The sequence below is a fragment of the Talpa occidentalis genome, unplaced genomic scaffold (assembly GCF_014898055.3).
Source record: "Talpa occidentalis isolate TD23 unplaced genomic scaffold, MPIMG_talOcc4v2.1 talOcc4.1883, whole genome shotgun sequence".
Taxonomy (NCBI): domain Eukaryota; kingdom Metazoa; phylum Chordata; class Mammalia; order Eulipotyphla; family Talpidae; genus Talpa; species Talpa occidentalis.
Window position 1 is genome coordinate 3,905 of NW_023601944.1, and position 11,936 is coordinate 15,840.

The window sequence follows — 11,936 nt, forward strand, 5'->3', positions numbered from 1 at the left end:
CTGAATTATAAATTTTTCCTCCACATTTTATATTTTAAAAGGACAGGTTTATTAGGAAAAGGAGAAAGACAAAGAAACACACCTGCATAATCACAGGTAGGTAGGAGAGCTCTGAATTATAAGCTTTTAATGAATGAATTGTAAGGTACACGAAGGACATTTTAATGAAGTGGTAATAGTGATGTATCATTTTATTCACAGTTGCCAAAACTGGGACATAACAAAAATGTCCAAGGTAACTGGATAGATCAACAGTGATACATCTAGACAGTGCTAAAATGATGGGTAATGCAGCAGTCAGGAAAGACCATGGAGAAAATTTAAATGCACATTACTAAGTCAAGGTAGGCAATCTGAATGGACTATGTGCCATATGATTCCAACTACATGATATTCTGGAAATGGCACAACTCTGAAGACAGGAAAGATCAGCGGCCGCCAAGGGAAAAGAGACAATTGGATGAAGGGGAGATGACAGAGAATGTTCAGGACAGTGGAACTACTATGCTACTGCAATACTTAATAGAGATGTAGGACACTAAGAGTAAAACCCAGTGTAAAATGTGGTCCAGGGTGCTAGTAATGGGTCAATTGTTGGTTCATTACAATCATGAACAGTCTCATTCTGGCACTGGATTTTGAATGTCAAAGAGGATGTGTGTGGGTGTGTATGTGTGTGGCATCTACTAAAAGTTTTTGTGTAGTTAAGCTATGCTAACTTTAGAAAAATAAGTGTTAAGAGGGCCCTCCCTGGTGGTGCAGGAGTTAAGTCTCAGTGCTATCAAGGTATTGCAGCCACTGAGGCCTGAGTTTCATGCCGGGCCTGGGAGCTAATCCACAAGGCACAACAGACCTCACCTGTCTGGCCACGCTCCCCTCAGCAGTCATTTCAGTTGACCCACCTGTTCTCTCCCCACTCTGTCTCTGCTGAAACCTGCTCCTCTGGCCTACTCCCCATTACTTGTTGGCATAAATAAATAAAAATAAATCTTTAAAAAGAAAAATATTATGGACCTGTCCAAGAACATTTGAAGTTAATTATTCACAATTATTTTACACATTTCTTTTTGTGTTCTGAAGTTTAGTCATGAACTGTCCACTTTAATCAGCCCCGCTGAATAAAGATGATTGAAAATGACAGAAACACAATACTAAAATTCACTATTTGGCATTCATAAAAAAAGTCAGCGTAAAAAGCACTGTAGATCTTTATCTGAGTTTGAATAGGCAAAAACATCCTACGGGAAAGGGGGTTTGAGGACACATAGGATGTTGAGTGTCAATGTGCAAACATTCCTAGCAGTATTACAGACTTTCAAGGCAGTTGAATTGGTGAGACTCAAGCCAGGGTTTTCGAACGGTAAAGAGGAGCTCAGTTTCCATCTGCGTGACAGATACAAGAAGCATATATCCTCGAAGCAAATATATGATGGAGGGTGGAACTGGAAAACTGGATGATAGTTTAGGGTAGAGAAACCTCCTGGGCTATGGAGAATAGAGGAACCTGCTGGACCTGAGTTGGGGGAGGGGCTATGGGCACAGTCTGTGGTAGCCCCGCCCCTGCTCCCAGGTTTCCTTTGTGACACTTCAGAGCTCTGTGATGTAAGCAAGGGACTAAATAAAGGCCAGTGCTAGCCTTCTCAGGCTCAGTTGCCTCAGGCAAGCGTGTGATTCACAATATGGAAATCAGTAAATGGGATGCTCTTTCATTTCTGAAATGCCATATTGATGAGTCCAGGCTGAGCTTTGGCTCAATATCCTTGGATATTGACCCTGACCTCATTTACCTATGGGCGTATTGTTTGGTCTTTCTGTTCCTGTGCTACCTGGTGGGGATTCCATCTCTATTCACTGGCTGGAAAACCACAGAGGGCAGAAAGGTAAGGAACACTGGGCAATTCCCCAGTAGAGGTTCTGTATTGCCATTTCCATGTCTGTTTCCACATTTTAAAATAAGTTTGCTTGATTCTGGGAAGTGTGGGAAAGGGAAGTGTGACAAAGAATACAACTTCATGCTCCTCGGGAATAGACTAGGTAGGACTAGGCTCACGAGGTGCTCACAGACCAGCTGGGTGTGGTGGAAGTAAGCACCATGCCCCTGCCTTCCTGATCAGGACAGTGTCTGAGATCTCTGCGGGACACACAGGCCCCAACACTGGGTCATGAGTCACATTCCCTGGTAGGTGTCACTCCATCAAGTCTTCCTGAATGTTGAGCTGATCAGGAGCGCAGTCCCCTGAGCAGAGGCTGTAGCCTGGGATCTCGAGCCAAGAGACAAGCTCCCCCCCAAAAGACTATAGGCTGCTGACTGAGAATAGCAATGTGCACCTCATAGACAAAATCCCCGCCTTTTTCCAGAAGGAAACCCTGAAAATATTTTAGTAATTTTAGATTTTTATTTTTTTAAACTCCTTTATTTTTTCGAAGATTTATTTATTTCTACAAGCACTGGGGTTCAGGCCAGAGGCGCAGAAGGGAGAGAGAATCCACAGAGACAGAAGAGGGAGCAGAACAGGCAAAATGATGGAAATACACTGCTGAGGGGAGCCGCGGGCGAGAAAGGAGAGGTCTGCTGCACCATGTGGGAATCTCCCTGGCCGGCTGGGATCGAACTGGCGACGCAGAGGCTGGGGATTCTCACAGTGCTGTGCTCAACCCGCTGCACCACCAGGGAGGCCCTTAGCACGTTTAGAAGTTATTTTTAAAAAGGAATACGACGTTCAGTCAATGAGAACAGAGTCTTGTCTGAGTTTTCTCCACAGAGGAGGAGTGAACTGAGAATCAATCATTCATTCTTTTTGTTTTCAGTGCAGAGCCAAGAGGAGGCGGAAAGGGGGGACACTGACAGGTAAGGTTCTGCCCGTTCCACCCGCGCTCTCCGAGGCCGCCCTTCCCTCTCTTGCAGGAAGCCCCAAATCTGTTATTTCCTTTTTTTTTTCTTTAGAAGTGTTTATTTTTTTTTTCCAAATAAGCAGTCAAATATTTTGTGTAATCCTGCTTTTACTTGTCATGTTTATTTATCCTTTCAAAATTTTTGTTAATAATAAATTTTATTTTTATATTCCCCATACAATTGCAACCCCCTTATTTTGACCCCAATCCCTCCCCTCCCGCTCCCTACCCCCATAGAGTGTCTCTGGTTCATAGTTTTTTGTTGATTTTCGCTTTCTTATCGTTATTCCTTTTCCTGGTCCCTGATATTTTTTGTTTCGATAATAAAAGGGATGGTTTTTTTAATTTCTTCTTCTTCAGATTTATTGTTTGTGTATAGGAAGGCTACTGACTTTTGCGTGTTGATTTTGTATCCTGCCACTTTACTGAACTGACTGATGAGTTGAATTAGTTTTTCTGTGGAGTTTTTGGGGTTCTCTATGTATATTATCATATCATCTGCTAATAGTGATAGTTTGACTTCTTCTTTCCCTACCAAATCTGTGATTTCTGCGGATAGTAGTCTCTCTCAGAAACAGGCCCTCGAGGAGCGGCTGATGGGATGGGGTATGTCAGGTACCCTGCTCTGCCGCCCCCGGGACAGGAAGCAGTGAGGGGCCGGGGTAATGGCCGTTGCCTGACAGGCCCATGGGGTATACTGAGAGTCAGAGCTTCAGTGGCCTGACTTTCTAAAAGTTCTCTGACTTCATGGATGATCCATTCCGTTTTGAGGGAACCACCGACCTGCATTCCTTCCAGGGTGGTTTAGGGCATCACAGGAGATCATGTGCATCAAAGTCTTTTAGTCGTGAAGCAACACACACACACACACACACACACGACCCTGCTTGATAGTATCACTGCCATCTGTCTTCCTCTAGTGATTGTTGAGCATTTCAGTGCCAGATAGCCCCAAGGTGGCTCCTAAGGGACTCCTGCATTAGACCTATGCTTCTATTTTCAGCACATAGGACATCTTCTTCTTGTTTCCCAGGTTGGAGCTATTGCCAGAGTGACACAGAAGAGAAGAGGAAGCTGACTGCTATTGTGGAAAGGTGACTTGTCCTTGCCCTGACCTCACTGTAGCATGACCTAGGGATTTAGTGTTACCCGCTGTAGTCATGGGAGGGGATAGTCGTGGGAGGGGTAGCCACGGGAAGGAGGGTATTGTGAGGTCACAGAGCGGGGCAATGTGAAGAAGCAGAGTTAGATGTCCCATCCCAGCCAGGCCAACGGGTCATCCTTTCATGGTTCTGGCCCTGGCTGCAATTTGAACACCCCCTGTCTCCTGCAGTCCCCTGGGCCGGAAACATGCTACCACCCGCTTTCGCCAACTATTGTGTCCAGACCCCTTCTGTGAAGTGTGTAATAGAGCAACTGCTGAGATCAACCAACTGCTGTTCTCAGAAGCCCTGGAAGATGCTCCCTCTGTCTCTTCTTTGGCTTCCACAGCTCCCATGGCTGAGTCCTCCTTCACAATGTCCTCTGCCTTCCCAGCAGCTCCCGCTGGAGACCAAATACCAGTTTCTTTGCTTCAACCTTCCCCACCACCCCTCTCCAACCCTCTTCACTCACCTAATCCACTGACCTGTTCAGATGAGTTTCTTGCACCCTCACTGGGATACAATCTGTCACCAGAGCCTTTTCCTTCACTGGGTCCTGAATACCCAGCAGGCCATTCTTCACCACAACACCGTGCTTTTTCCCCAGTCCCCCAATATCACAACCAGAGAGTGGACGCTGTGCTCCCAGCACACACCCCTTTGTCTCTAAATAACATCTTCTCAGGGGACCCCACCCTCTGTCAAGGTATCAAAGCCTTACCTAATTTGCCACAACCAATGAATCCTGATGATCCATATGGTTATCATCATCCACCACCAACACTGTCTGTTTCATCACCTCAAGACACTACGGTAACTCGGACTCAATCTAAAGCAATTTCCATCTCATTCAAGACTGTCTCAGAGAACACCACCTCCTGCAGCCCACCAGGGCTTTCTGTTTCAGACTGGTTAGCCTCTACCTGGGCACCACGTGGGGACTTCACTCACGAATGGCTTGCCCTTCCGTCTTTCGAGACCTCTGTGAACCTGCCATTTCTCAGTGCAGACGTCTTGGAACTCCTAGAGAGGCAAGTGCAAAAGCGGAGTGATTTCCTGATGTGGAAGGACAAGGAAAAGAATAGTTATTCCTTTCCAAAACCACAGGGACCAGGGTACCAACCGAATTCTTCAGGGGGAATGTTAGGGTCCCCTGCTGATAAGGATGACTCAGCAGTCTCCCTTCCCCAAGGGAGCCCCAAAGGCAAACCACAGGAGCTGCAGATGCATGAACTGCCCCCACATCTTAAATCTTTGGGGGACCATTTACAGCAAAAACGCATCCAGTTCTTCTGGGGTCTCCCATCCCTACACAGCGAGTCCTTGCGCTCTGCCATCTCTCTCTCGGGGGCGCTCCCCCTGTCTCTTTTTTCAATAGAATATCAAATGCCTCCACCAATCAAGAAGCCCCAGAGCTTCCCCAGCCCCTCCCTCTGTCCTCACCCGAAATCCAGACTCCAACGTTGCCTCAAACTCCGCCACAGTCCCCGTCCATGCCACAATCCCAGCCGCCAGCCGACCTGCCTTGCCCAATCCCAGCCCAACCATCTGGCCCTTCACACCAAATTAAGATCTGTGGCGTGTTTTCCAATAGACCCGAGAATGACCCAGATTGTCTCCAACCTGCTGATACTGAATTCCTGGAATGGCATGTGTTGCAGAAGCAACTAGCAGATGTGTGGGGTTTACCCGCTGTTGTCCAAAGTTCTTACAAAGACTTTAGCGCTTCACCTCCCGATTTTCCTCAACGCCGGCACTCTCTTGTCTCTAAATCCATCTCCATCCTTCCTGGAGATTTCCCCATTAGTGATAAACTTCGGAGAAAACTAGAACATCACCTTCGAAAGAGGCTTATCCAACACTGTTGTGGCTTGCCCCAAAGGATCGTACATTCCATGTCATTACAGATGCCTCCAGAATGGCTGTCAGAGGCAAATGAATTGGGGGCTACAGTGCACCTTCGGGAAGCACTGTGCTTCAGGGTCGGAGTTGCAAAACTCTAAATGTTGGACTGAGCCAATCGGGAAGTGTCCATGAGAGGAAGAGCTCGGTAATGTCTCAGTGTAAGAAGGATGCAGGGAGGTCTGAGGGACATAGCCCAGAAAAAGTCTCTGCGAAACTGCACAACCAAGTAGGGCAGGACGATTTGTGTTCATCGGTGTGTCAGGACTACTCCCTCAACACCTCCCAGCAGCTCTCCTTCATGAAGTCCAGCGCGCAGAATTTGCTGGAAGACCATATGAAGAGGTTTCGTCTGGGGATGCGATTGGGACCTCCCTCTAGAGTCCGTCAATCCTTAGACATCTTCAAAGAGACAGAAACCTCTTCCCTTCCCAACCATCCCTCCTCAACCAACATGACTACTCAGGAGGACTCCAAATCAGGGGGCTTCACGTCCATTAGAAGAAAATCGAATGGGGAAGAGAAGGTGGGGCTAACAGGTGTAGGTCCTGTGCGAGCTCACCCTGTCCCTGCTACCTCACACCTGGGCAGGGACAGAGAAGGGAGCGTGAGAGAACCAATCCCTGCCGTCACCCAGGAGCCAGCAGAGGGTGCGCAGAGGATGAAGGGTGGCAGACCCAGTCTTCTGCCTGTCAAACACAGTCTCCCGGGCAAGTCAAGGCAGACTCAGTGTCCCCGAGGCACGAGGTGCCCCCCCATGCCGCCTGCAAGGCAGGCTGTGGCCACACACGAGCCAGAGGCTGACAGAATGAGTTTCAGTAGTAGAGCAGAAATGCTGCAGGGCAAAGAGAGGCGCCAGAACTTAGAGATGCTTTCCAAAGCCGGTATGTCCAGGGAGATATTCAGGGCTGAGGAACTTGATGCTCCTCGATCAAAATCTAGTGACATTTTGATAACCAGCAAGCCAGGGAGCCCTCCACCAGCACCACTTTCTTCGGATAACTTGACCGTCAAGTCCTCACTGACTCATGCTCAGGGCATCTCCAGTGGGGACATGGAGGCCTCCCAGGTGCTGCAGGCCCACTTGGTGGACAGTGGGTTCAGCCCGAGGCGGCGGCTGGGGAATGGGATTTGTCAGCATGCGTTCAAGAGGTGGCAGGATAAGAATTTCCCTCCAGCTGCCAAGAGAGTGAGTCTTCGGGGACCAACACAGATGAGCTGGGTGGAGGGGACGCCAGGCTGGGGACACCCCAACCCAGAAGGCACAGCGTTCCCACTCGGAACATGGCATTACATGAGGCACACTGGAGGCAGACTGCCCAGGTTTTCAACAAAGAGGGGCAACCTCCTGCTGAAAACATATTCAGGCAAAAAGTGAAGCACTTTTTGCAATGGATTCGTCTTAGGAAAAGAGAAGAAAATTCCCAGGAGAAGGGCAGCTCCATATCAAGCTGTCCGCTTAAAAGTGGAGCTTCCTTTTCTGGGATGTCGGGAGCTCAGAACATCAAGACAGGCACTAGAAAGTCCCAGGAGAGGCTGGGCTATCACGAGACCATTCATTCGCCAGTGATGTGTGGGAGAACGCATCAGAATGCAAAAGTGCAGACCTGCACTGAGCCTATTCAGCGACATCCTCTTAACTACAGGGTCCCTGCTGTAAAGTGACACACGCCAAGTTCTGCCCCCAAGCTGCTGTCATTGCTGGCCAGACTCATCCTACAAATATTCGATGGGTCAGAGACATGGGCGGACATCCACAGAAAGCTGTGGCACTTGGGGAACAGCTATTGTGTGGGAAGCGTCCCCCACCCCCACATGGTATCTGTATACCATCTAAAAGCCAACTGCAGGCCTCACGTGGGCCACGCTTCTCCAACGTCTCTCACCACTGTGGAAGGGACGGTGATCAGAGAGCTGTGTCAACTACGTAAACAGAAAATTCTCCTGCAAATTTTCCAGCGAGGAAAATTTTGTACCCAAAATAATTATTGTTTATCAGATTGATTATCCCCAATAAATTCTTCTTTAATAGCAAAGTCTTATGTTTCTGGGACTTGGGTTTTGGGTAAATCGGGGCTGTGCTGAAAGCAAGGAGTTAGTTCAGTTCTTACAAATGGCCTCCTTTGGTTTCTCAATGATGACCACTCCCTTGGAACCCTGGCTGAGAAATTAGAATGTGTTTCAGCCCCAACCTCACTCTCCACCTAAGTCTGAGGACATGTGCTCTGCATAGCCCTGATGCAAGCACATAGTATCCCACACCTTCTCCTTCATTGTATGCTCTCTAGTGTTTAGGGATTATGGAAGAGCGGTCTTCCAGATGCAGAGACCTAACAACAAGTGTGTTTGCAAGCAAATCCACAGGAAAGAAGAAAGAACACCTTAATTTTGTTTACAGTCAGTGACCAGAGGTTCCCACGGGTGGTGGGTGAATGCTGAAAGTGGGAGTGTTTGGAGGTGGATGTTTCTAGTGTGGACCAAGGACCTGGATCAGGAGGGCTCATTTTGTTGAACTAGCTGGGGTAGGATCTAGAAACAGTGCAGATGCTGTTTGAGAAGGCTCATGTTCAGCACCGTTAAACCTGCCACTGAGGCTTCTCTGTGGAGAAGGGACCTTGAAGTAGTCGTTTTCTCCCCCTGGTATTTCTTCAACCTGCCAGGAGTCATGACATTTTATGCCATGTGCAAGCATCATGTAATTGTCAGTGGGCTGTTGACAAGTCAGCCCCTTTCCCTCCCAGGGTGAACTGAAAATGAAAGCTAAAAAAAAGATGCTTTAAATGAAGTGGGTAGTAAGAAAAAGAGGGCAAAACAGGATTCTGCTGGTGAAACAGGTTTATGCCTCAATATACCCCATCATCACCATGTCATGATCCGTCCTGCTTCCACTACTCAGTGTGATCCAGGCACCACCTGAGTGGGTCTGGGCCGGGTACTGTGCAGCATCCTGATGACTTTTGGTCATAGAGTTCAGGGTTCTTTCAGTATTAATGCAGTTGTATCTGTAGGGATGTCATCAGCCATGACAACCTCTTCTTTGGGAAGGGCATCTACACAAACTTGATGACAAGATCCCACTGTTAGTGTGTAGAGTTCACCTATGAGGATGGAGGTAGCACCTTCAATGCACATGTCTCTGGGGGAGTCATGGTAGATCTCGCTCACCACACTTTCAATTCATGAGCCAGCAGTGAGTCTAAGATTTTGCGCCAGAGCTACATTTTCTCTTGGGGACTAACCAAAGACCTCCAGACAATGCTCTTTGGGTCACACTGCACATACACAGACTTACCAGGGTTGGCATACACCTCTTCTGTTTGACTCAACTTACAAGTGGGTTTTGGAGGCCAGGCGTTCCACAAGGAATTATCTCATGTGTAGTAAAATGGGAACACAAGCAATGGAACTCATTTCAGTGTCTCTTTAGTGTATTCTCTTCGGTGCCACTCAACACCTCCTTCACTTCCCTCACACTTATCTCATTTGCTCAAAGATGTGCCGGAGCACCATTCACAGAGAAACCATGGGAGGGCTTTTAGTCACTTTTTCATCAACAAACTTTCCAAAACACATTCCTATTCCACTTTTCTTCTGTTACATATAATGGTTTCCACCCATCAGCAAAGGAGTTATAGTTTCTGCAATTTCCTTGTTGAGACACAGCTACACTCTAATCTTGATGGACAGAGGCCACCCTTGACAGGTTATTTTTTTGTGCTTCCCTCTCCTTATGAGGCACTTGATCTCTTTTATTTTTTAATTTTCAGTTTCCATCACAGTAATGTTTAAACATAACACAAGATACACGGAACACAATAACTCCCCAAGTATCCTTTGCACAACTTCCAGGATTATGAACCACTAAGTGTGACACATCACATCTTTTATACTATGCTGAAGGTATGAACATCAGTTTAAATATCTTAAAACTCAACTCTTACACATAAGTTCTTTGCCAACATAGAAGCTCCCCCACTTCTTTGATATTTTGCAATGAATGTATCCACAAACAGCATTGTTGGTGAAAAAGCACTGAGCCTTAGAAGGGTTGGCACACCCTTCTGCTCTTTGAGTCAACTGAGAACTCATTTAGGTGATTTCTTCCCTCAACACCATGTGGAACGTAATCTTACAGAGAAAACACACGCAGATCAAGAACTTGTTACTCTCCTTTCCAAAATGCCATCAGAGTAAAGATTAAATAAAAAGGTACAAAAAAATCATCATTCAGCAGAGAAATTAAAATCAAAACCACTATGAGATAGCGTGTCATACAAGGATGGCTAGACTAAAAAAATCAGGTAATAACATATACTGGCGAGAAGGTAGAGAAATTGGAACCCTCATACTGCTGGCGGGAAGGGAAAATGGTGTAGTTGTTCTGGAAAGCAGTTTGGAAGTTCCTCAAAATGTCAAACATAGACTTAGGCTATAACCCAGAAATTCTACTTGTAGGTATATACTCAAGGAGTAGGAAAATATCTTTCCACACAGAAACTTGTAAATGAACTCTCCTAGCACTACTACTCACAATAGTAAAAAGTGGGAAACAATACAAACATTCATCTATTGAAGAATGGATAAATGAAATATACTGATTCCATAGAATCAATGTAACATGCTTGGCAATAAAAACTGCTAATATTGCTGTGATATGAATGAATATTCAAAACATGGTAAGTAGAGAATCCAGTGACAAATGACCACACACATCATTCTACTGGTGACATATCCAGAATATGGAAACCCAGAAAGACAGAGTAGATTAGCGGTTGCATGCAGTGGGGAGATGAGAAAAAAGAAGGGTGACAACTCGTTTACGGGGTTTCTTTCCGTTTTCACGAAAATGATTTAAAATTGACCATGGTGATGGTTATATGTGTCTGTGAATATACTAAAAGTTATGGAATTATATACTTTATGGATGAAACATATGGGATGTGCACTCTATTTCAATAAAACCATTAACAATCATTTAAAAAGTTTAAGCCCTTGCTGACAAGTAGAGAGAAGCTACAACAATGATGTCATTACATTTTGGAAGATGGAAACCCATGAGGAGTGGTAATTAACCAGCAGTGATGGCAAACCAATTCAAACCACATAACCCCAGGAAATGAATGACTTCTTTTTTGGAGACACCAGATAATTAGGATTTACATGCTGAAAACATGTTGAATTTTTTCTTTTTTACAGTGTGTATCATTAAATATTTTAATGGGAGGGGTACTATTTTTTTCCAGTACTTTCTGAAACCCCTGTTGCAATGTCAGCATGCCTTACATGTAAAATTCCCAAGTTTCTCGCCTGAGACAAACCTGAGACAACAGCTTTAGAGGTGGCACTGTACACCTCAGGGATCTGGGTAGGGAGGTGATGCGAGCTGTTGGTATTAATTGCAGAAATCTCAAAGGATAGGTAACATTCAGAACAATATGTAAGAACATATTTGACAAATGTGTTGAAAAGGGACATGGTTGGTAAACAATTACTCTTTCAGTCAGACTGACCAATTAATATCTAATCCATTTTTTATAATCTCCCATTTCTGATGGTCTCACTCATAGCAGGAATTTAGAAAACCTAAATAAGGGACTTGGAAAAGACTAATCAATACAAAGTAACATTCAAAATCAACAAGCAACTATGGACTAGAGAAACACTGTGGGGGTGGGTGTGGAGGGGAGGGTTGAAGAATTAGGGTCAAAATAAGGGGGGGTGCAATTGTATGGGGAATAAAACCAAAATGAAAATGCATACATTGTGCAAAAATGAAAAATGATGTAAGAATTATATAAAATATTAATAAAAGAAAAACCAACTCCCATTTCAGTTTATTCTCCTTCCCTACCATCCTTTTTTCCTTTATCTTCTCCCAAATGCTTGAGGAATACATTTCATGAATTTTGTACATTATTCTTGAGTATCTGTGTATTCTGTAATAAAGTACATCCATTCGGTACTCTCAGTAAAAAAACCTTAATCTCTCTTTCATATTCC

At 45.5% G+C, this 11,936-nt stretch overlaps 1 protein-coding gene across 1 annotated transcript; it reads left to right on the forward strand.

Moving 5' to 3' along the window:
- The first annotated feature begins 1,612 nt into the window (after positions 1–1,612).
- Positions 1,613–5,705, forward strand: LOC119250947 (spermatogenesis-associated protein 31D3-like). The gene is made up of 4 exons (XM_037518500.2): positions 1,613–1,880; positions 2,809–2,848; positions 3,926–3,986; positions 4,226–5,705. The coding sequence occupies exons 1-4, from the start codon at positions 1,680–1,682 to the stop codon at positions 5,703–5,705; spliced, it is 1,782 nt and encodes a 593-aa protein (XP_037374397.1). The 5' UTR covers positions 1,613–1,679.
- Positions 5,706–11,936: the final 6,231 nt, after the last annotated feature.

Bases quoted from the DNA above. Each gene is read 5' to 3' on its own strand.
- LOC119250947 (XM_037518500.2), top strand. From the start codon at position 1,680: ATGGAAATCAGTAAATGGGATGCTCTTTCATTTCTGAAATGCCATATT. The intron at 2,849-3,925 runs GTAAGGTTCTGC...CTTGTTTCCCAG, and splicing joins GAAAGGGGGGACACTGACAG to GTTGGAGCTATTGCCAGAGT. The intron at 3,987-4,225 runs GTGACTTGTCCT...TGTCTCCTGCAG, and splicing joins CTGACTGCTATTGTGGAAAG to TCCCCTGGGCCGGAAACATG.